The sequence below is a fragment of the Ascaphus truei genome, chromosome 23 (genome assembly GCF_040206685.1).
Source record: "Ascaphus truei isolate aAscTru1 chromosome 23, aAscTru1.hap1, whole genome shotgun sequence".
Taxonomy (NCBI): Eukaryota; Metazoa; Chordata; class Amphibia; order Anura; family Ascaphidae; genus Ascaphus; species Ascaphus truei.
In genome coordinates this window covers 7,227,679-7,252,245 of record NC_134505.1, presented here as the reverse complement: position 1 = coordinate 7,252,245, position 24,567 = coordinate 7,227,679, and the positions used below count along the sequence as shown (strand labels likewise).

The window sequence follows — 24,567 nt, the reverse complement described above, 5'->3', positions numbered from 1 at the left end:
TCCACAAGGTCTGGGACTTATGGCCCTACAATTAAGATTAATACCCCCGAATCACCAGCTCGCTGCGTCTCCCTCCCCCCCCCACCGTCCTCCCCCTCCCCTCCTCCACCCCTCTCTTCCCCCCTTTTTTCTCCATGAAAACCAATACAAATTGTTTGTTAAACGAAAAGAAGACATGACATCACACCTCTGCCTCTTCTGCGTGACGTCAGCAGGTAAGTGGGCAGAGCCCAAACTCCCAGTCTCAGCCCCCCTCCCCCCACATCTGGTACACAGCTCCCCCATGCGGTAGGGCATGACATCACACCTCTGCTGATGTCACAAAGCAGCCCTGCAGGCTGCAAAGCCCCCACCCCCATCCCATATGTACCCCCTCTTCCCCCCCCCCATGTATACAGGGATCCTGCCCCTCATTATCCACCCTGAGGTGGGTGTCCCAGGGGGGGCACGTGCCAGGGACTGGAGGCACCGCACTGAGAGGAGCCCGGGCAAATATAATGGGAGAGAGTGAAAGAGAAGGTGAGAGGGGTAGTAATTAGGTGAAGGGCAGTTATTACCCTACAGGGGGTGTGAGGGGTAGTAATTACCCACAGAGGGGAGGGGTGAGGGGCAGTAATTACTGCCAAAGTGGGGGGGGGGGGTGAAGGGCAGTGATTACCCACATAGGGGGTGTGAGGGGCAATTATAACCTCCTGTTAGGTGAGAGAGTAATAACCCACATGAGAGGTAAGAGAAGCAATTACAATCGCACCGGGGGATGAGAGGGGCAATTTGAATCCACAGTGTAGGTTAGAGGGGCAATTATAATCCCAGATGGCTGAGGGGGCAAGTGCAGGTGAGGTGAGAGGGGAAAAAACATCTCCCTATAACTCCTCCTATTACCCCATATAACTGCTCCCTATAACTCCTCCTATTACCCCATATAACCGCTCCCTATAACTCCTCCTATAACCCCATATACCCGCTCCCTATAACTCCTCCTATTGCCCCATATACCTGCTCCCTATAACTCCTCCTATTACCCCATATAACCTCTCCCTATAACTCCTCCTATTGCCCCATATAACCTCTCCCTATAACTCCTCCTATTACCCCATATAACCCCTCCCCATAACTCCTCCTATTACCCCATATAACCCCTCCCCATAACTCCTCCTATTACCCCATATAACCGCTCCCTATAACTCCTCCTATTACCCCATATAACCCCTCCCCATAACTCCTCCTATTACCCCATATAACCCCTCCCCATAACTCCTCCTATTACCCCATATAACCGCTCCCTATAACTCCTCCTATTACCCGATATAACCCCTCTCCCCATAACTCCTCCTATTACCCCATATAACCCTTCCCTATAACTCTTCTTATTACCCCATTTAACCTCTCCCTATAACTCCTCCTATTACCCCATTTAACCGCTCCCTATAACTCCTCCTATTACCCCATATAACCCCTCCCTATAACTCCTCCTATTACCCCAATTACCTCTCCCTATAACTCCTCCTATTACCCCATATAACCTCTCCCTATAACTCCTCCTATTACCCCATATAACTCCTCCATTTACCCCAATAACCTCTCCCTATAACTCCTATGACCCCATATAACCTCTCCCTATTACTCCTATTACCCCATATAACCCCTCCCTATAACTCCTCCTATTACCCCATATACCCCCTCCCTATAACTCCTCCTATTACCCGATATAACCGCTCCTTATTACTCCTCCTATTACCCCATATAACCTCTCCTTATAACTCCTCCTATTACCCCATATAACCTCTCCCAATAACTCCTCCTATTACCCCATATAACCGCTCCCTATAACTCCTCCTATTACCCCATATAACCGCTCCCTATAACTCCTATTACCCCAGTATAACCCCTCCCTATAACTCCCCCTAATACCCCATATAACCGCTCCCTGTAACTTCTCCTATTACCCCGTATAACCCCTCCCTATAACTCCTCCTATTACCCCATATAACCGCTCCCTGTAACTCCTCCTATTACCCCATATAACCGCTCCCTATAGCTCCTCCTATTACCCCATATAACCCCTCCCTATAACTCCTCCTATTACCCCATATACCCGCTCCCTATAACTCATCCTATTACCCCATATACCCTCTCCCTATAACTCCTCCTATTACCCCATATACCCCCTCCCTATAACTCCTCCTATTACCCCATATACCTGCTCCCTATAATTCATCCTATTACCCCATATACCCTCTCCCTATAACTCCTCCTATTACCCCATATACCCCCTCCCTATAACTCCTCCTAATACCCCATATAACCGCTCCCTGTAACTCCTCCTATTACCCCATATACCCGCTCCCTATAACTCCTCCTATTACCCCGTATAACCGCTCCCTATAACTCCTCCTATTACCCCATATAACCTCTCCCTATAACTCCTCCTATTTTCCCCATATAACCGCTCCCTATAACTCCTCCTATTACCCCATATAACCGCTACCTATAACTCCTTCTATTCTCCCATATAACCTCTCCCTATAACTCCTCCTATTACCCCATATACCCCCTCCCTATAACTCCTCCTTTTACCCCATATACCCCCTCCCTATAACTCCTCCTATTACCCCATATACCCGCTCCCTATAACTCCTCCTATTACCCCATATACCTGCTCCCTATAACTCCTCCTATTACCCCATATACCCTCTCCCTATAACTCCTCCTATTACCCCATATACCCACTCCCTATAACTCCTCCTATTACCCCATATACCCCCTCCCTATAACTCCTCCTATTACCCCATATAACCGCTCCCTATAACTCCTCCTATTACCCCATATAACCGCTACCTATAACTCCTTCTATTCCCCCATATAACCTCTCCCTATAACTCCTCCTATTACCCCATATACCCCCTCCTTATAACTCCTCCTATTACCCCATATACCCCCTCCCTATAAATCCTCCTATGACCCCATATACCCGCTCCCTATAACTCCTCCTATTACCCCATATACCCCCTCCCTATAACTCCTCCTATTACCCCATATAACCGCTCCCTATAACTCCTTCTATTCCCCCATATAACCTCTCCCTATAACTCCTCCTATTACCCCATATACCTGCTCCCTATAACTCCTCCTATTACCCCATATACCCCCTCCCTATAACTCCTCCTATTACCCCATATACCCCCTCCCTATATCTCCTCCTATCCCCCCATATACCCCCTCCCTATAACTCCTCCTATTACCCCATATACCCGCTCCCTATAACTCCTCCTATTACCCCATATAACCTCTCCCTATAACTCCTCCTATTACCCCATATACCCCCTCCCTATAACTCCTCCTATTCCCCCATATAACCGCTCCCTATAACTCCTCCTATTACCCCATATAACCCCTCCCTATAACTCCTCCTATTACCCCATATACCCCCTCCCTATAACTCCTCCTATTCCCCCATATACCCCCTCCCTATAACACCTCCTATTACCCCATATACCCCCTCCCTATAACTCCTCCTATTACCCCATATAACCGCTCCCTATAACTCCTCCTATTACCCCATATAACCGCTACCTATAACTCCTTCTATTCCCCCATATAACCTCTCCCTATAACTCCTCCTATTACCCCATATACCCCCTCCCTATAACTCCTCCTATTACCCCATAATCCCGCTCCCTATAACTCCTCCTATTACCCCATATACCCCCTCCCTATAACTCCTATTACCCCATATAACAGCTCCCTATAACTCCTTCTATTCCCCCATATAACCTCTCCCTATAACTCCTCCTATTCCCCCATATAACCGCTCCCTATAACTCCTCCTATTACCCCATATAACCCCTCCCTATAACTCCTCCTATTACCCCATATACCCCCTCCCTATAACTCCTCCTATTCCCCCATATAACCGCTCCCTATAACTCCTCCTATTACCCCATATAACCGCTCCCTATAACTCCTCCTATTACCTCATATAACCCCTCCCTATAACTCCTCCTATTACCCCTTATACCCCCTCCCTATAACTCTTCCTATTACCCCACATAACCGCTCCCTATAACTCCTCCTATTCCCCCATATACCCCCTCCCTATAACTCCTCCTATTCCCCCATATACCCTCATAACACGTGTTCATCCTGTGCCTGCAGAAGCCTGGAAAAACTACATTAGCACGTGCAAGTACTGTCTCCAGGAAAGACAACTGAGGGAGTAAGTTGTCTTGTAGGCTTTTTGGGAGGGAGGAAGGTTTAACCCCAGTCCAGATTCGGAGTGACCTTCTGCAGTGACCTCATGGGGGGTGGGGGGGAGGGTGTAACCCCAGTCCAGATCCGGAGTGACCTTCTGCAGTGACCTTTTGGGGGGTGGGGGGGAGGGTGTAACCGCAGTCCAGATCCGGAGTGACCTTCAGCAGTGACCTTTTGGGAGGGTGGGAGGGTGTAACCCCAGTCCAGATCCGGAGTGACCTTCTGCAGTGACCTTTTGGGGGGGTGGGGGGGAGGGTGTAACCCCAGTCCAGATCCAGAGTGACCTTCAGCAGTGACCTTTTGGGTGGAGGGGGGGGGAGAGGGGGACAGGAGGGTGTAACCCCAGTCCAGATCCGGAGTGACCTTTTGGGTGGGACTGGAGGGTGTAAACCCAGTCCAGATCAAGAGTGACCTTTTGGGTGGGACTGGAGGGTGTAAACCCAGTCCAGATCCGGAGTAACCTTCAGCAGTGACCTTCAGAAATATCTGTATCCCGGCTTTGATCTTGGTTCAAAAGTAAGCCAACTGGGACACACAGGACCTCCCAACACTTGCGTTGATCTAGTAACCTTCTCCGTTAGCTCACAGAGTCCCGATCCACCAAGCTGCATTACATCCGGGACGTGGCCTGAAGCAGGGACATACGTTCTGTTCCCTGAGGTTAATGAGTATCTTCTAAGCAAATTATATGGAATAACAACGGCCTTTCTACGTCTCTTTTGCATAGGGTTACTGTCACGTTGGTGTAGGATATTGTTGGGTTGTCTTCCAATAGGTATGTCTTAGTGTTACTATAACTTCCAATAACGTGACGGTAAGTATGTCTTAGTGTTACTCGCATCCAGACCCTATAACTCCTAATAATGTGATGGTAAGTGTGTCTTAGTGTTACTCCCATCCATGCCCTATAACTCCCAATAACGTGACGGTAAGTATGTCTTAGTGTTACTCGCATCCAGACCCTATAACTCCTAATAATGTGACGGTAAGTATGTCTTAGTGTTACTCCCATCCAGATCCTATAACTCCCAATAACGTGACGGTAAGTATGTCTTAGTGTTACTCCCATCCAATAACTCACAATAACGTGACGGTAAGTATGTCTTAGTGTTACTCCCATCCAGTCCCTATAACTCCCAATAACGTGACGGTAAGTATGTCTTAGTGTTACTCCCATCCAGACTCTATAACTTCCAATAACGTGACGGTAAGTATGTCTTAGTGTTACTCCCATCCAGTCCCAATTACTCCCAATAACGTGACAGTAAGTATGTCTTAGTGTTACTCCCATCCAGGCCCTATAACTCCCAATAACGTGACGGTAAGTATGTCTTAGTTTTACTCCCATCCAGGCCCTATAACTCCCAGTAACGTGACGGTAAGTATGTCTTAGTGTTACTCTCATCCACACCCTATAACTCCCAATAACGTGACGGTAAGTATGTCTTAGTGTTATTCCCATCCAGTCCCTATAACTTCCAATAACGTGACGGTAAGTGTGTCTTAGTGTTACTCCCATCCAGGCCCTATAACTCCCAATAATGTGACGGTAAGTATGTCTTAGTGTTACTCCATCCAGTCCCTATAACTCCCAATAACATGACGGTAAGTATGTCTTAGTGTTACTCTCATCCAGACCCTATAACGCCCAATAACGTGACGGTAAGTATGTCTTACTGCACCGACACACTTTATTCGAGCAAATACCCAGTATGTACCTGGCAGATTCCTGGAATGCGCCGCTCCTCACCTCTGACAAGCCCCGTTGCGTTTGCCTTCCCAGCCTGGGTTCATGCCTGGCTGACGGGCGGCTGATCTGTTAAATGATAATGATTAGGATTTAATAGGCTGCAATGCTTCAAGTGTCTACCAGATGGCATAAATTCATGAATTGTAATGCAGTATAAATATATATACTGTGCAGTATTGCAGCCAGTGGGAATAAAATGCTTCAATCCCTGCTTGGAAAATAACCCAATGCACTCGGGCAGAAAACAGTCACAAACCTCAATACACCCGGGTATACCCGAATTCGTGGGACTAGCCGAGCTCGAATAAAGTGTGTCGCCAGTATAATGTTACTCCCATCCAGACCCTATAACTCCCAATAACGTGACGGTAAGTGTGTCTTAGTGTTACTCCCATCCAGACTCTATAACTCCCAATAACGTGACGGTAAGTATGTCTTAGTGTTACTCCCATCCAGACCCTATAACTTCCAATAACGTGACGGTAAGTGTGTCTTAATATTACTCCCATCCAGGCCCTGTAACTCCCAATAACGTGACGGTAAGTATGTCTTAGTGTTACTCCCATCCACACCCTATAACTCTCAATAACGTGACGGTAATTGTGTCTTAGTGTTACTCCCATCCAGACCCTATAACTCCCAATAACGTGACGGTAAGTGTGTCTTAGTGTTACTCCCATCCAGACTCTATAACTCCCAATAACGTGACGGTAAGTATGTCTTAGTGTTACTCCCATCCAGACCCTATAACTTCCAATAACGTGACGGTAAGTGTGTCTTAGTGTTACTCCCATCCAGACCCTATAACTCCCAATAACGTGACGGTAAGTGTGTCTTAGTGTTACTCCCATCCAGACCCTATAATTCCCAATAACGTGACGGTAAGTATGTCTTAGTGTTAGTCCCATCCAGGCCCTATAACTCCCAATAAAGTGACGGTAAGTATGTCTTAATGTTACACCCATCCAGGCCCTATAACTCCCAATAACGTGACGGTAAGTATGTCTTAGTGTTACTCCCATCCAGACCCTATAACTCCCAATAACGTGACGGTAAGTATGTCTTAGTGTTACTCCCATCCAGACCCTATAACTTCCAATAACGTGACGGTAAGTATGTCTTAGTGTTACTCCCATCCAGGCCCTATAACTCCCAATAAAGTGACGGTAAGTATGTCTTAATGTTACTCCCATCCAGGCCCTATAACTCCCAATAACGTGACGGTAAGTATGTCTTAGTGTTACTCCCATCCAGACCCTATAACTCCCAATAACGTGACGGTAAGTATGTCTTAGTGTTACTCCCATCCAGACCCTATAACTTCCAATAACGTGATGGTAAGTATGTCTTAGTGTTACTCCCATCCAGGCCCTATAACTTCCAATACCGTGATGGTAAGTATGTCTTAGTGTTACTCCCATCCAGACCCTATAACTCCCAATAACGTGACGGTAAGTATGTCTTAGTGTTAATCCCATCCAGTCCCTATAACTTCCAATAACGTGACGGTAAGTGTGTCTTAGTGTTACTCCATCCAGTCCCTATAACTCCCAATAACATGACGGTAAGTATGTCTTAGTGTTACTCTCATCCAGACCCTATAACGCCCAATAACGTGACGGTAAGTATGTCTTAATGTTACTCCCTTCCAGACCCTATAACTCCCAATAACGTGACGGTAAGTGTATCTTAGTGTTACTCCCATCCAGACTCTATAACTCCCAATAACGTGACGGTAAGTATGTCTTAGTGTTACTCCCATCCAGACCCTATAACTTCCAATAACGTGACGGTAAGTGTGTCTTAATATTACTCCCATCCAGGCCCTGTAACTCCCAATAACGTGACGGTAAGTATGTCTTAGTGTTACTCCCATCCACACCCTATAACTCTCAATAACGTGACGGTAATTGTGTCTTAGTGTTACTCCCATCCAGACCCTATAACTCCCAATAACGTGACGGTAAGTGTGTCTTAGTGTTACTCCCATCCAGACTCTATAACTCCCAATAACGTGACGGTAAGTATGTCTTAGTGTTACTCCCATCCAGACCCTATAACTTCCAATAACGTGACGGTAAGTGTGTCTTAGTGTTACTCCCATCCAGACCCTATAACTCCCAATAACGTGATGGTAAGTATGTCTTAGTGTTACTCCCATCCAGGCCCTATAATTCCCAATAACGTGACGGTAAGTATGTCTTAGTGTTAGTCCCATCCAGGCCCTATAACTCCCAATAAAGTGACGGTAAGTATGTCTTAATGTTACTCCCATCCAGGCCCTATAACTCCCAATAACGTGACGGTAAGTATGTCTTAGTGTTACTCCCATCCAGACCCTATAACTCCCAATAACGTGACGGTAAGTATGTCTTAGTGTTACTCCCATCCAGACCCTATAACTTCCAATAACGTGACGGTAAGTATGTCTTAGTGTTACTCCCATCCAGACCCTATAACTCCCAATAACGTGACGGTAAGTATGTCTTAGTGTTACTCCCACCCACACCCTATAACTCCCAATAACGTGACGGTAAGTATGTCTTAGTGTTACTCCCATCCAGACCCTATAACTTCCAATAACGTGATGGTAAGTATGTCTTAGTGTTACTCCCATCCAGGCCCTATAACTTCCAATACCGTGATGGTAAGTATGTCTTAGTGTTACTCCCATCCAGACCCTATAACTCCCAATAACGTGACGGTAAGTATGTCTTAGTGTTACTCCCACCCACACCCTATAACTCCCAATAACGTGACGGTAAGTATGTCTTAGTGTTGCTCCCATCCAGACCTTATAACTCCCAATAACGTGACGGTAAGTATGTCTTAGTGTTACTCCCATCCAGGCCCTATAACTCCCAATAACGTGACGGTAAGTATGTCTTAGTGTTACTCCCATCCAGACCCTATAACTTCCAATAACGTGACGGTAAGTATGTCTTAGTGTTACTCCCACCCAGTCCCTATAACTCACAATAACGTGACAGTAAGTGTGTCTTAGTGTTACTCCCATCCAGGCCCTATAACTCCCAATAACGTGACGGTAAGTATGTCTTAGTGTTACTCCCATCCTGACCCTATAATTCCCAGTAACGTGATGGTAAGTATGTCTTAGTGTTACTCCCATCCTGACCCTATAACTCCCAGTAACGTGACGGTAAGTATGTCTTAGTGTTACTCCCATCCAGGCCCTATAACTCCCAATAACGTGACGGTAAGTATGTCTTAGTGTTACTCCCATCCAGGCCCTATAACTCCCAATAACGTGACGGTAAGTATGTCTTAGTGTTACTCCCATCCAGACCCTGTAACTCCCAATAACATGACAGTAAGTGTGTCTTAGTGTTACTCCCATCCAGTCCCTATAACTCCCAATAACGTGACGGTAAGTATGTCTTAATGTTACTCCCATCCAGACCCTATAACTCCCAATAACGTGACGGTAAGTGTGTCTTAGTGTTACTCCCATCCAGACTCTATAACTCCCAATAATGTGACGGTAAGTATGTCTTAGTGTTACTCCCATCCAGGCCCTATAACTCCCAATAACGTGACGGTAAGTATGTCTTAGTGTTACTCCCATCCAGGCCCTATAACTCCCAATAACGTGACGGTAAGTATGTCTTAGTGTTACTCCCATCCAGGCCCTATAACTCCCAATAACGTGACGGTAAGTATGTCTTAGTGTTACTCCCATCCAGACCCTATAACTCCCAATAACGTGACGGTAAGTATGTCTTAGTGTTACTCCCATCCAGACCCTATAACTCCCAATAACATGACGGTAAGTATGTCTTAGTGTTACTCCCATCCAGTCCCTATAACTCCCAATAACGTGACGGTAAGTATGTCTTAGTGTTACTCCCATCCAGGCCCTATAACTCCCAATAACGTGACGGTAAGTGTGTCTTAGTGTTACTCCCATCCAGTCCCTATAACTCCCAATAACGTGACGGTAAGTGTGTCTTAGTGTTACTCCCATCCAGACTCTATAACTCCCAATAATGTGACGGTAAGTATGTCTTAGTGTTACTCCCATCCAGGCCCTATAACTCCCAATAACGTGACGGTAAGTATGTATTAGTGTTACTCCCATCCAGGCCCTATAACTCCCAATAACGTGACGGTAAGTATGTCTTAGTGTTACTCCCATCCAGGCCATATAACGTGACGGTAAGTATGTCTTAGTGTTACTCCCATCCAGGCCCTATAACTCCCAATAACGTGACGGTAAGTATGTCTTAGTGTTACTCCCATCCAGACCCTATAACTCCCAATAACGTGACGGTAAGTATGTCTTAGTGTTACTCCCATCCAGACCCTATAACTCCCAATAACGTGACGGTAAGTATGTCTTAGTGTTACTCCCATCCAGTCCCTATAACTCCCAATAACGTGACGGTAAGTATGTCTTAGTGTTACTCCCATCCAGGCCCTTTAACTCCCAATAACGTGACGGTAAGTGTGTCTTAGTGTTACTCCCATCCAGTCCCTATAACTCCCAATAACGTGACGGTAAGTGTGTCTTAGTGTTACTCCCATCCAGGCCCTATAACTCCCAATAACGTGATAGTAAGTATGTCTTAGTGTTACTCCCATCCAGGCCCTATAACTCCCAATAACGTGACGGTAAGTATGTCTTAGTGTTACTCCCATCCAGGCCCTATAACTCCCAATAACGTGACGGTAAGTATGTCTTAGTGTTACTCCCATCCAGTCCCTATAACTCCCAATAACGTGATAGTAAGTATGTCTTAGTGTTACTCCCATCCAGGCCCTATAACTCCCAATAACGTGACGGTAAGTATGTCTTAGTGTTACTCCCACCCAGTCCCTATAACTCACAATAACGTGACAGTAAGTGTGTCTTAGTGTTACTCCCATCCAGGCCCTATAACTCCCAATAACGTGACGGTAAGTATGTCTTAGTGTTACTCCCATCCTGACCCTATAACTCCCAGTAACGTGATGGTAAGTATGTCTTAGTGTTACTCCCATCCTGACCCTATAACTCCCAGTAACGTGACGGTAAGTATGTCTTAGTGTTACTCCCATCCAGGCCCTATAACTCCCAATAACGTGACGGTAAGTATGTCTTAGTGTTACTCCCATCCAGGCCCTATAACTCCCAATAACGTGACGGTAAGTATGTCTTAGTGTTACTCCCATCCAGACCCTGTAACTCCCAATAACATGACAGTAAGTGTGTCTTAGTGTTACTCCCATCCAGTCCCTATAACTCCCAATAACGTGACGGTAAGTATGTCTTAATGTTACTCCCATCCAGACCCTATAACTCCCAATAACGTGACGGTAAGTGTGTCTTAGTGTTACTCCCATCCAGACTCTATAACTCCCAATAATGTGACGGTAAGTATGTCTTAGTGTTACTCCCATCCAGGCCCTATAACTCCCAATAACGTGACGGTAAGTATGTCTTAGTGTTACTCCCATCCAGGCCCTATAACTCCCAATAACGTGACGGTAAGTATGTCTTAGTGTTACTCCCATCCAGGCCCTATAACTCCCAATAACGTGACGGTAAGTATGTCTTAGTGTTACTCCCATCCAGACCCTATAACTCCCAATAACGTGACGGTAAGTATGTCTTAGTGTTACTCCCATCCAGACCCTATAACTCCCAATAACATGACGGTAAGTATGTCTTAGTGTTACTCCCATCCAGTCCCTATAACTCCCAATAACGTGACGGTAAGTATGTCTTAGTGTTACTCCCATCCAGGCCCTATAACTCCCAATAACGTGACGGTAAGTGTGTCTTAGTGTTACTCCCATCCAGTCCCTATAACTCCCAATAACGTGACGGTAAGTGTGTCTTAGTGTTACTCCCATCCAGACTCTATAACTCCCAATAATGTGACGGTAAGTATGTCTTAGTGTTACTCCCATCCAGGCCCTATAACTCCCAATAACGTGACGGTAAGTATGTATTAGTGTTACTCCCATCCAGGCCCTATAACTCCCAATAACGTGACGGTAAGTATGTCTTAGTGTTACTCCCATCCAGGCCATATAACGTGACGGTAAGTATGTCTTAGTGTTACTCCCATCCAGGCCCTATAACTCCCAATAACGTGACGGTAAGTATGTCTTAGTGTTACTCCCATCCAGACCCTATAACTCCCAATAACGTGACGGTAAGTATGTCTTAGTGTTACTCCCATCCAGACCCTATAACTCCCAATAACGTGACGGTAAGTATGTCTTAGTGTTACTCCCATCCAGTCCCTATAACTCCCAATAACGTGACGGTAAGTATGTCTTAGTGTTACTCCCATCCAGGCCCTTTAACTCCCAATAACGTGACGGTAAGTGTGTCTTAGTGTTACTCCCATCCAGTCCCTATAACTCCCAATAACGTGACGGTAAGTGTGTCTTAGTGTTACTCCCATCCAGGCCCTATAACTCCCAATAACGTGATAGTAAGTATGTCTTAGTGTTACTCCCATCCAGGCCCTATAACTCCCAATAACGTGACGGTAAGTATGTCTTAGTGTTACTCCCATCCAGGCCCTATAACTCCCAATAACGTGACGGTAAGTATGTCTTAGTGTTACTCCCATCCAGTCCCTATAACTCCCAATAACGTGATAGTAAGTATGTCTTAGTGTTACTCCCATCCAGGCCCTATAACTCCCAATAACGTGACGGTAAGTATGTCTTAGTGTTACTCCCATCCAGACCCTATAACTCCCAATAACGTGACAGTAAGTATGTCTTAGTGTTACTCCCATCCAGACCCTATAATTCCCAATAACGTGACGGTAAGTATGTCTTAGTGTTACTCCCATCCAGGCCCTATAACTCCCAATAACGTGACGGTAAGTATGTCTTAGTGTTACTCCCATCCAGTCCCTATAACTCCCAATAACGTGATGGTAAGTATGTCTTAGTGTTACTCCCATCCAGACCCTATAACTCCCAATAACGTGACGGTAAGTATGTCTTAGTGTTACTCCCATCCAGGCCCTATAACTCCCAATAACGTGACGGTAAGTATGTCTTAGTGTTACTCCCATCCAGTCCCTATAACTCCCAATAACGTGATAGTAAGTATGTCTTAGTGTTACTCCCATCCAGGCCCTATAACTCCCAATAACGTGACGGTAAGTATGTCTTAGTGTTACTCCCATCCAGACCCTATAACTCTCAATAACGTGACGGTAAGTATGTCTTAGTGTTACTCCTATCCAGACCCTATAATTCCCAATAACGTGACGATAAGTATGTCTTAGTGTTACTCCCATCCAGGCCCTATAACTCCCAATAACGTGACGGTAAGTATGTCTTAGTGTTACTCCCATCCAGTCCCTATAACTCCCAATAACGTGATGGTAAGTATGTCTTAGTGTTACTCCCATCCAGACCCTATAACTCCCAATAACGTGACGGTAAGTATGTCTTAGTGTTACTCTCATCCAGGCCCTGTAACTCCCAATAACGTGACGGTAAGTATGTCTTAGTGTTACTCCCATCCACACCCTATAACTCCCAATAACGTGACGGTAATTGTGTCTTAGTGTTACTTCCATCCAGGCCCTATAACTCCCAATAACGTGACGGTAAGTATGTCTTAGTGTTACTCCCATCCAGTCCCTATAACTCCCAATAACGTGACGGTAAGTATGTCTTAGTGTTACTCCCATCCAGGCCCTATAACTCCCAATAACGTGACGGTGAGTGTGTCTTAGTGTTACTCCCATCCAGACCCTATAACTCCCAATAACGTGACGGTAAGTATGTCATAATGTTACTCCCATCCAGGCCCTATAACTCCCAATAACGTGACGGTAAGTATGTCTTAGTGTTACTCCCATCCAGTCCCTATAACTCCCAATAACGTGACGGTAAGTATGTCTTAGTGTTACTTCCATTCAGACCCTATAACTCCTAATAACGTGACGGTAAATATGTCTTAGTGTTACTCCCATCCAGGCCCTATAACTCCCAATAACGTGACGGTGAGTGTGTCTTAGTGTTACTCCCATCCAGGCCCTATAACTCCCAATAACTTGACGGTAAGTGTGTCTTAGTGTTACTCCCATCCAGACCCTATAACTCCTATTAACGTGACGGTAAGTATATCTTAGTGTTACTCCCATACAGACCCTATAACTCCCAATAATGTGACGGTAAGTATGTCTTAGTGTTACTCCCATCCAGGCCCTATAACTCCCAATAATGTGACGGTAAGTGTGTCTTAGTGTTACTCCCATACAGTCCCTATAACTCCCAATAACGTGATGGTAAGTATGTCTTAGTGTTACTCCCATCTACACCCTATAACTCCCAATAACGTGACGGTAAGTATGTCTTAGTGTTACTCCCACCCAGGCCCTATAACTCCCAATAACGTGACGGTAAGTGTGTCTTAGTGTTACTTCCATCCACACCCTATAACTTCCAATAACGTGACGGTAAGTGTGTCTTAGTGTTACTCCCATCCAGACCCTATAACTCCCAATAACGTGACGGTAAGTATGTCTTAGTGTTACTCCCATCCAGTCCCTATAACTCCCAATAACGTGACGGTAAGTATGTCTTAGTGTTACTCCCATCCAGTCCCTATAACTCCCAATAACGTGACAGTAAGTATGTCTTAGTGTTACTCCCATCCAGGCCCTATAACTCCCAATAACGTGACGGTGAGTGTGTCTTACTGTTACTCCCATCCACACCCTATAACTCCCAATAACGTGACGGTAAGTATGTCTTAGTGTTACTCCCATCCAAACCCTGCAACATCCAATTACTTCCGTTGTTTTTCCATATAATTAGCTGAGAGGAACCTTGACCATCTCAGGGAACAGAACGTCGATCCCTGCTTTAGGTAACATCACATTGTGATCACTGCTTTAATGAAGCGTAATGGATTTAGCTCTAAATGACGTGATAGGGGGTTGAATGGAGCAGGTTTGGGGACACACGTAACACATATAATGACACACACACAATCTTTGATCATCTCAGCTGCTTTACTGCCTGGGTATACGTCCATGTTTGTCAGTGGTTATTACCCTCCTTGTCAATATCTGAGAGGGGTGTAGTAAGAGCAAAGGGCAAATATTGATTTTGTGCCACATTTGGTACCGTACAAATTGTACCATAAACGCGATGCTGGTTTAGCTTGGAGGTGCACCCAAATATGGTTACAAGCAGGGGAGAAACTACTGTAAGCAGCGATGCAAATTTAAAAGAAAGTCCCCCTCCTGTCTCCCTGGGGACCATACTTGCTGAGAGGGCGTCAGAGGTAGCCCACCCAAGCGGTGATTGCCGAAGTTGGGTTCCGACTTCTGTGTTAGGACCTCTGGGATGGGCTACCTGCACCGGGTAAGACCCTTAGGACCATAGGTAAGGTCTGAGGAGGGGGGGAGGGGGGTGTAGAGAGGGGGTCCTTTAGAATTTCCAGAACGCCATTCCGGCTACTAACATAAGTGCCGGAGGTTGGGCCCCCTAAAGATGGTGGTGCAGCCAAATCGGCTACACATATGGTAGTGCCAACATTGGTTACAAGTTGTGTCTATGTCAACCGTACAATGGATGAAAGATTAGTGTCAGGGCTATTGTCGTCTAAACGCTTTGGGGGGTAGGGTTATCACTGAGCTCTGAGAACTGCTATCAGAGTTCCGGGGTATTCCTACCCCTTTGACTCACCGAGGGGTGGGGAGGGGGTTGTCTGTAGGTGGAACAGATGCCACTTCTTCCAAGCGCCATGTTTAGCAGAGTGGGACACCAACGTAGCCCAGCCGTAACTCTTCCAGAAGAGTGCGTTGGCCACCTCCCAAGGCTTACCGCCACCACCCCGCCTGAATATGTCAGGACCATGAATAACATCTTCCGGGAGCCATCGGAGAGGGTCCTGCCTGCAAAGAGCGGATCCGCCATTGGTTACGCAGAAGAGGAGATGTCCGGAGATCAGGTAGGCACCCGTTCCTGGAAGAGGGAAAATGTCAATTCTGGTGGTGAACTGGATGAGGAGGGGGGGTCTCGTTATGCAAACCCACAGGATTCGTTTCTCAGATCAAATCGGTCTTATTGTAAACACGGCAGTTTTCTGTTATATATATCGGTGCACTGGTCAACGTTCATGACGGTGATACGTACGGGGAGCTCCTCCCATCAGTAGAACAGGACAAAGCTTCAACAGGTGTGCTACAAAACACTCCTCCTCTCACCTGCAGTCTTTTTTCTGTCCTCAGTGAAGTAGGTTTGTTGGTTTTTGGGCACTCTCCCTAGGACTACCAGTTTAGTTCAGCCAGCGGAGGCGTTCTCTCGGCCTATCCTCCGCTGAAGATCCGGTGTCGCGTCACGGGGTGGATACCCCAGGAACGACCAGGGCGGACAGCAGAGTTGCTTCTGAGCGCTGCCGGAGATGGACCCCCACGAGGAGATGTGCAAGCGCCGTAGCGCTAGAAGTTGGCACGCCACCGAAAGTGGGGTGAAACTAGGAGGTACCGCGGTAAGCTGGTGGAAACCTCGTGAGGGAGGGAATGTAACACACAGCTGGGGCAATAGAGTGCTGCTGGTGTGGTCTGCAGGAGAGGATGCTCCAAAGAGAGAGCAGAAGACTCATGGAACTTAATAAGGTGTTTGTTTAATGTCTACGGTTCCTCTGTTGGATTACGTGAGGAGGGTGCTTCAAAGTTTCTTTGGAGGCTTTACGTCACAAGAAGAAAAGTATTAAGACACAGAAGAGCCACAGTAAGTATGACTTAGTGCTACTCCCATCCAGACCCTATAACAGACCCTATAACAATATCGAAGAGCCACCTTTGGAAGGGAAGAACGTTAGTGAGGACTTCCTTAAAGCTGAAGGCGTCCAGGCTCCGGACCAAATGGATTCCTTTCTCCAACGGATGAAGGACACCGTGACACAGACCGTGGAGATGGTGGTGTCACAATCAAATAACGGACAGTCGAAGAGGTCAAGGTCACCGACATGTCTGGACAGAAGAGGGTCCTCATCTGAGGAGTCGGGTATTGTCTGAGGGAGAACACCTAGACTCTTCTGATCAGGAGGAGGGCGCTCAGTTTGATACGGAGTTGGTGTCGCCATGATTACAGCGGTACGAGAGACATTGGAAACGGAAGATCCTGAAGAGGATTCACCAAGAGAGACACAAAAGACAGTACGAGTGTTCCCTCTCCATGAGGATATGATTGAAGCAGAGTGGATACAGCCAGACAAAACGATGGTGATATCCAGAAAATTTTATATAACGTACCCCTTCTCAGAGGAACACGGGGTGACGTTGGAAACACCTCCAAAGGTGGATGCGGTGATTGCCAGGATGGCGAGGAGATAGACGCTGCCAGTTGATGACGCCATTTAATTTAAGGATGTAATGGACTGAAGGTCATTACGACAGACACAAGTGTGTCAGGCTGGGGCGCTCACCTGGGCGACAGGACAGCACAGGGGTGTTGGTCAACCCCCAATAAAAGACACACCATGCCAATTCTCTGGAACTAAAGGCAGTAGAGAAAGCCTTGATGCCGTTTCAAGAGTATATGCAGGGTTGACATGTCTTAAAAAAATCAGACGGTAGTACGGCAGAGACACATGTACAAGGACAAGGCGGAACAAGAAGCAGGTAAAGGGATGCATTATGACTTGGGCAAAGTTTTTCTAGACAGATAAAGTGCAGTCTATCTCCAGTGACAGGAGAACTTGAACACCAATTTCCTGAGTCAACGGCAAGTACATCCAGGTCTTTGAATGGGAACATTTTTTCAACAGATTCAACAGCGTTGGGGTCGGCCAGAGGTAGATCTGATGGCCTCCATCTCCAACAGGAAGGTACCACTAAATCCTTCCGGAAAGATGCCCTGAGTTTCCTGTGGGACTTTATTTTGGCATATGTCTTCCCACCAATTCCACTCATACCAAGAGGGTTGAGGACAAATAGAAAGAGACAAGGCAGAGCTGATAGTCATCTTACCCAACTGGCCAAGACGAGCATGGTATTCTCGGGCAGTACGCATGGCAATCGACAGACCATGAGGACTACCCCAAAGACCAATAAACACCCATCCCACAGACATTGGAGATAGCGGCCTGGCAGTTGCTAAAGCAAGAGGACCTTTCAGAGAAGGCCATTGAGACACCGAGCCGTGCCTGAAAGGAGTCAACATCCAAGGTATATTACCGGATCTGGTTTAGATTCCTACGATGGGGCAAGGGTAAAGGAGAAGAACTGCATTAACCCTACCTCAGCTGTGCTAGTCGAATTCCTTCAGACAGGTTTTGAGAGGATTTAAGCCTCGGCTCCGAGAAGGTCCAGGTGTCGGCTCTAACAGCACTATTGGAAAGAGACGTGGCCAGTGAGAAGCTCATTACCAGATTTTTACAAGTAGTAAAAAGTCTGAGACTGCAAATTCGGAATGTAATGAATACATTGGATCTGTCCCTGGTACTACGGGCAATGGTGGAACCTCCATTGGAACCATTACCTGTCACTAACCATGCTGACACACAAGACCTGTATTCCTCACTGGTGCTACAGGCAATGGTGGAACCTCCACTGGAACCATTAGGTGACCTGTCACTAACCATGCTAACACAGACCGAGTTCCTCACTGGTGCTACAGGCAATGGGGGAACCTCCACTGGAACCATTAGAGGACTTGTCACTAACCATACTAACACAGACAGTGTTCCTCACTGGTGCTACGGGCAATGGTGGAACCACCACTGGAACCATTAGAGGGCCTGGCACAAACACGCAAGACAGTGTTCTTCGCCGGCATCACATCGGTGAGAAGAGTGTGTGAGTTGCAGGCATTTTTCTGCAAGAGCCGTTCCTGGATATACATCAGGACAAAATTGTCCAACGGTCTGTCGCCCATATCCTACGTAAGGCAGTATCTGCATTTCATTGAAATCTGGAGATTGTCCTGCCATCCAACGGAGGAACAGCAGCACAAGCTGGATGTAAAGCGATGTATCTGAAGCGGGTGCAGGACTTTAGGACGTTAGGTAGACTATTCTTGCTCCCACAGTGTACCAGAAAGAGGCAGGCGGCATCGAAGGCTGCACTTGCTCATTGGATCACCATTGCAAAACAAGGTTGCCAATGGCGCTCTTCGCTCCAAGAAGGTGGAACACATAGATCGTCAAAATGTTAGAAAACCTATCACCTTAATATAAAGTGCGTGAAATAACGGGGGGTTACCCCAGAGATGTGACCAGACTGTATCTCACTGTCTACATGATATTCCAGTGCACACAACGATGCCAAAAGATCTGATATATATTTATACAAACAAATATGAGATGTTGGTTGCTGCTCAAACCCTTGGTATGAATTGTTCCCCTTAATTCTTCACAAATGTCTTTTTCGGCCAAAACCGGGGAGCGCAGACGGACTAACCGGAAAATAAAAACAACACACACTATAGTACAATAAGGCTAAAACAAGGCAGGGGATAGGGGTTATACTCACATATTCCCCCAAATAATTAAAGCTAGTCCCAAATCTGTGGCAATGACCTTCGCTGGTAGCCTGATGGAAGCGGACCTTCCAAGAGAAGCCAGAGAGGAGAGACTGACAGTGCAGGTGGTCAAATTAGTCTTTATGTTGTATCAACAATAAAATTCAACACTTGCGTTGTGTCAATTCTTTAAAAGCTTTTGTAACAAGGTAAATATGTTAGGGTGGAAGATGGCGTTCTCACCACCTCCTCCTCCTTCCTCGTGAACTCGGCGTCCGACTGGGAGGGTTCCCGCACTTGCGAGTTGGATGTGACCGGATGTTCGCCTCCACTGCAGACGCGTCCCTCTCTCTCCTATCTTGGATCCGTCCCCGACGCGTTTCACAGCGGTTTCATCAGGAGGATTCATTGGATCGCCACCACCTGTGTCTGTGACGCATACAGGGAAAACACGTCCTGAAGGATTGCAAGCTCACTCAACTAGAGTGTGTAACGGGTGTGCTCGCACACCAACCAGGACGGGACCGCAGGGCCGAGGTGGGGATATAGCAGCACCGACTTGGAGTCGCGAGGCCGAGTCCGGATTGTGGGTTTCGTAGTCAGGTCAGGGTAGGAGAGAGCAGCATAGTAGTGATCCAGGCTGGGGTCGGCAACAGGGAAGGCTTCAGTAATCGGGTAAGCTGGGTAGGCCTCAGGAAGCAGAGTAGGCCTCAGGAAGCAGGGTAGGCCTCAGGAGCAGGGTAGGCCTCAGGAAGCAGGGTAGGCCTCAGGAAGCAGGGTAGGCCTCAGGAAGCAGGCTAGGCCTCAGGAAGCAGAGTAGGCCTCAGGAAGCAGGATAGGCCTCAGGAAGCAGGAGCTTCGGCACAGGCTCTGCCTCAGGGAACCGATAAGGCTTCAGCACAGAGAAGGCTTCAGCACAGGGAAGGCTAGGCAAGACCAAGTGCTTGTGACAAGCAAATGTTACAAAAGGATTTATGCTCAGCCCCTTCCTGGTGGAAGAGGCTGACCCTAAATAGCAAGGAAAGCTAGTAGGTGCAGAGCTCCACAGCAGGCAGCAACAAAGCAGACTGCAATTTGAGTCCAGCAACAGCTGTAGCCAATTACTCAGTTCAGGGAGAGGTTTGCCAGAAACAAAGATGGCTACTACAGCCATGTAAGGGCAAGTTCCAGCCAAACCCCGAACGGGAACCCTTACAGAGTGATGACGACATCTATGGCTGCCAGAAAGGGTGGTTCAAGTCCAAGAAAAGCACAAAGAAGAGAAGTTAAGCGTCCGCACTGTAACAGACCTTGCGGCCAGCTTATCTCCCTCCAGGGTTTCAGGATATGCTTCTCTGATTCAGACAGGAACCAGACACAAGAGGGAGCTGGAACCCGGTTAATTAAACCAACCTTTTCCAAAGTTAGGATTATCCGGGTCACTGCTAGGCTCCTCCAGACCTACACATAGGCATCGTAGGTGTCCTTATATTCTGAGTATCATGTTGGTTTTCCTCGCCCTCCACTTGACTGCTTGTGTATGTCCCACGCGTGGTGCTGCTGCCGCCGCCGCCTCCGTGAACGTGGAAAGGGAAAGTAGAAAAAACTCTTCGTTACCACCATTTTCCCCGGAATAAGTTCACGGCGGTGAGTGTTTTCCCGTCCCGTCCCCCAGGGGTGGTTTAGCTGGTGGGAAATCCTGCAGGCGAGAGGAAGAGACTTTTGTAGTACACCTGCACAGGCTTTTTTTCTGGCCTACTCACTGCTGATGGGCGGAGCTCCCCCACACGTCTCACCATCATGAACTTGTGCCGAAAAAAGAAAATGGCGGTAAGGAGTACATTTTCTATTTCCCCCAGTTTGCAGTTGGGAGATCTTGATAAATGAGACCCTATAACTCCTTTCACCCCATATAACCTCTCCCTATCACTCCTCCTATTGTCCCATATAAACCCCTTCCTATAACTCCTCCTATTGCCCCATATACCCGCTCCCTATAACTCCTCCTATTGCCCCATAAACCCGCTCCCTATAACTCCTCCTATTACCCCATATAACCGCTCCCTATAACTCCTCCTATAGTCCCATATAAACTACTCCCTATAACTCCTCCTATTACCCCATCAACCCCCTCCCTATAACTCCTCCTATTAACCCATAAAACGCCTCCCTATAACTCCTCCTATTACCCCATATAACCGCTCCCTATAACTCCTCCTATTACCCCATAAAACGCCTCCCTATAACTCCTCCTATTACCCCATATAAACCTCTCCCTATAACTCCTCCTATTACCCCATATAAACTACTACCTATAACTCCTCCTATTACCCCATATACCCTCTCCCTATAACTCCTCCTATTACCCCATATAACCCCTCCCTATAACTCCTCCTATTCCCCCATATAACCGCTCCCTATAACTCTTCCTATTACCCCATATACCCGCTCTCTATAACTCCTCCTATTACCCCATATATCCGCTCCCTATAACTCCTATTACCCCATATACCCTCTCCCTATAACTCCTCCTATTACCCCATATACCCCCTCCCTATAACTCCTCCTATTACCCCATATAACCGCTCCCTATAACTCCTCCTATTACCCCATATAACCCCTCCCTATAACTCCTCCTATTACCCCATATAACCCCTCCCTATAACTCCTCCTATTACCCCATATAACCGCTGTAATATCTGTAGCCAATCTGCAGTTAACGTAGACCACGTGTTATGGAGGTATGTTAAAGGTCTCCTCCTTGCTCTGGTGTTTTGTGATGTAGATTAAGGAATATAAGCAAGGTGATTGCTGCACTAATATATCTTGTTAAAGATCCGTGGTTAGTACCGAAACGTGAATTTGATTTCACTTTAAATAAATCCTATATTAGTCCCCTGGAGTGTTGCATTTCTTTCCAGCTTGGAAGGAGACTACATTGGACCCAGTGATACAGAACACGGGGTTAGGTACTGTAATAATTACTGGCCTATCACACACTGCCCAGAGTTCTACTCAAGACAATGGAGTTATTAAGTGATTATACTGTACGTAGGGTTTTCTCTGTTTACCGGGTTGGCGATTTTAAATAGTAGTCTAATTGGGTATCATCTCCTTTATACTTCACAGACCAGGCTGGGAACAGGGTCATTCAATTGGGCTTCTGTATTTCGGAAGAGCCATGAGGGTATCAATAGACTCCCGGCGATAGAAGAGTTGCCTACAGAGACACAGGTGGTCAAGGGTGAGATCCCTAGGAAAGAAACCCTAAAGATTACACAGACCTCAGAAAAGGAGGAAGGAAAGAGGGAGACCCCAGGAGAAAAGGAAGTCGTGAGAATGGAGGCCCGGGACACAGAAACCCGAAAGGTGGTCAAGAATAGGGTCTCGGAAAAGGAGGTGGTACAAATGGAGACTTTAGATAAAGAAGCCATAGAGAGAGAAACCCTACAAATTATCAAGAGAAGTTCAGAGAAGTTACTAAAGAGGGCTACCTCGGCTACTGGAGCCCCTAATACAGTAATGGGGGACCCCTCAAAAAAAGGTGTAAGAAGGGAGACGCCAGATATAGGCACCCTAATGGAGAGGATGGAGAAACCTCTAGAAAGAGCTATCATCCAGATTATCAAGAAAAGTTCAGAAGTGTTAGTAAGGTGGGAGACCTCGGCTACTGGAAGCCGATATCCAATAAGGGGGGACACCTCGGAAAAAGAGGATGTAAGAAGGGAGACCCCAGATACAGGAGACCTAATGGAGAGGAAGGAGAAAACCATAGAGAGAGAAATCCTGCAGATTATCAAGAAACATTCAGAAACGCTACTGAAGAGACAGACCTCAGACAAAGAAATCCCAAAGATGATAAAGAGTGGGGTCTCGGAAATTGGTTCTATAGAGAGGGAGGCCTCAGCCACGGAACTCCTAAATACAATAAGTTCGGAGCCCCCAGCAAAAGAGGTACTGAGGAAGACCCCAGATACAGGAACCAAAAAGAGGACGGAGGAAACCCTAGGCAGAGAAATCCTACAGATGATCAATAAAAGTTCTGAAAAGTTAATCGAAGGAGAGACCTCGGACAAAGAGATGGCGAAGAGTGGGGTCTCGGAAAAAGAGGTTGTACAGGAGAAGACTTCAGAAGCCCTAAAGGAGAGGGTGGAGGAAGCCACGGAGCAAGAAATCCTACAGATTATCAAGAAAAGTTCTGAGCAGTTGATATGGGAGTCCTCGGACAAAGAAATCCCAAAGATGGTGAAGAGTGGGGTCTCGGAAAAAGAGGTTGTACAGGAGAAGACTTCAGAAGCCCTTAAGGAGAGGGTGGAGGAAGCCACGGAGCGAGAAATCCTACAGATTATCAAGAAAAGTTCTGAGCAGTTGATAGGGGAGACCTCAGACAAAGAAATCCCAAAGATGGTGAAGAGTGGGGTCTCGGAAAAAGAGGTTGTACAGGAGAAGACTTCAGAAGCCCTTAAGGAGAGGGTGGAGGAAGCCATGGAGCGAGAAATCCTACAGATTATCAAGAAAAGTTCTGAGCAGTTGATAGGGGAGACCTCGGACAAACAAATCCCAAAGATGGTGAAGACTGGGGTCTCGGAAAAAGAGATTGTACAGGAGAAGACTTCAGAAGCCCTAAAGGAGAGGGTGGAGGAAGCCATGGAGCTAGAAATCCTACAGATTATCCAGAAAAGTTCTGAGCAGTTGATAGGGGAGGTCTTAGACAAAGAAATCCCAAAGATGATAAAAGAGGGGATCTCCGAAAAGGATTTAATAAACAGGGAAGCCTCCACTACAGAACCCCTAAAGACAGAGCAGGCCATTATAGAAAGCTAGGATGTTTGCAGAGGTTGGAAAAGGCATTTGGGGTTGTTGATCCAGTAATGGTTATGAAGCATCTCATATAGTACTTAACTATGCTAATTAAAATAAACGAATGGAAAACAGCATGGTGTGTTTTTTTCCCCCTGTAACCAAATAGTAATAAATGTTTTGTTCTTTAAATAATGAACAAAGAATCCCCCGGCGCTCTAGTGGTCGTGATTAGTGAAATAAGAATGCCAAATAGCATTAAATATCACATATATAGTGCAATAGTGTGACCAATGATTGTGATAGGAATAATCCAAATGTGATAAAAT

General features: G+C 46.5%; 1 protein-coding gene across 6 annotated transcripts; it reads left to right on the top strand.

Moving 5' to 3' along the window:
* Nucleotides 1-382: 382 nt before the first annotated feature.
* CCDC91 (coiled-coil domain containing 91) lies at nt 383-24,373 on the top strand. 6 transcript variants are annotated; one of them, XM_075580387.1, is made up of 5 exons: nt 383-519; nt 4,156-4,216; nt 4,979-5,026; nt 15,708-15,944; nt 22,568-24,373. In XM_075580387.1, exons 4-5 carry the CDS (start codon nt 15,717-15,719, stop codon nt 24,260-24,262), a joined length of 1,923 nt encoding a protein of 640 aa, XP_075436502.1. In that variant the 5' UTR covers nt 383-519; nt 4,156-4,216; nt 4,979-5,026; nt 15,708-15,716; the 3' UTR covers nt 24,263-24,373. The 6 variants fall into 6 exon arrangements, with proteins under 6 accessions (XP_075436502.1, XP_075436503.1, XP_075436506.1 ...); XM_075580391.1 differs by lacking the exon at nt 15,708-15,944 and adding an exon at nt 14,804-14,855 and having other exon boundaries at nt 386-519; XM_075580388.1 differs by lacking the exon at nt 4,979-5,026.
* Nucleotides 24,374-24,567: the final 194 nt, after the last annotated feature.

Bases quoted from the DNA above. Each gene is read 5' to 3' on its own strand.
- CCDC91 (XM_075580388.1), top strand. From the start codon at position 15,717: ATGCCACTTCTTCCAAGCGCCATGTTTAGCAGAGTGGGACACCAACGT. The intron at 15,945-22,567 runs GTAGGCACCCGT...TATACTTCACAG, and splicing joins AGGAGATGTCCGGAGATCAG to ACCAGGCTGGGAACAGGGTC.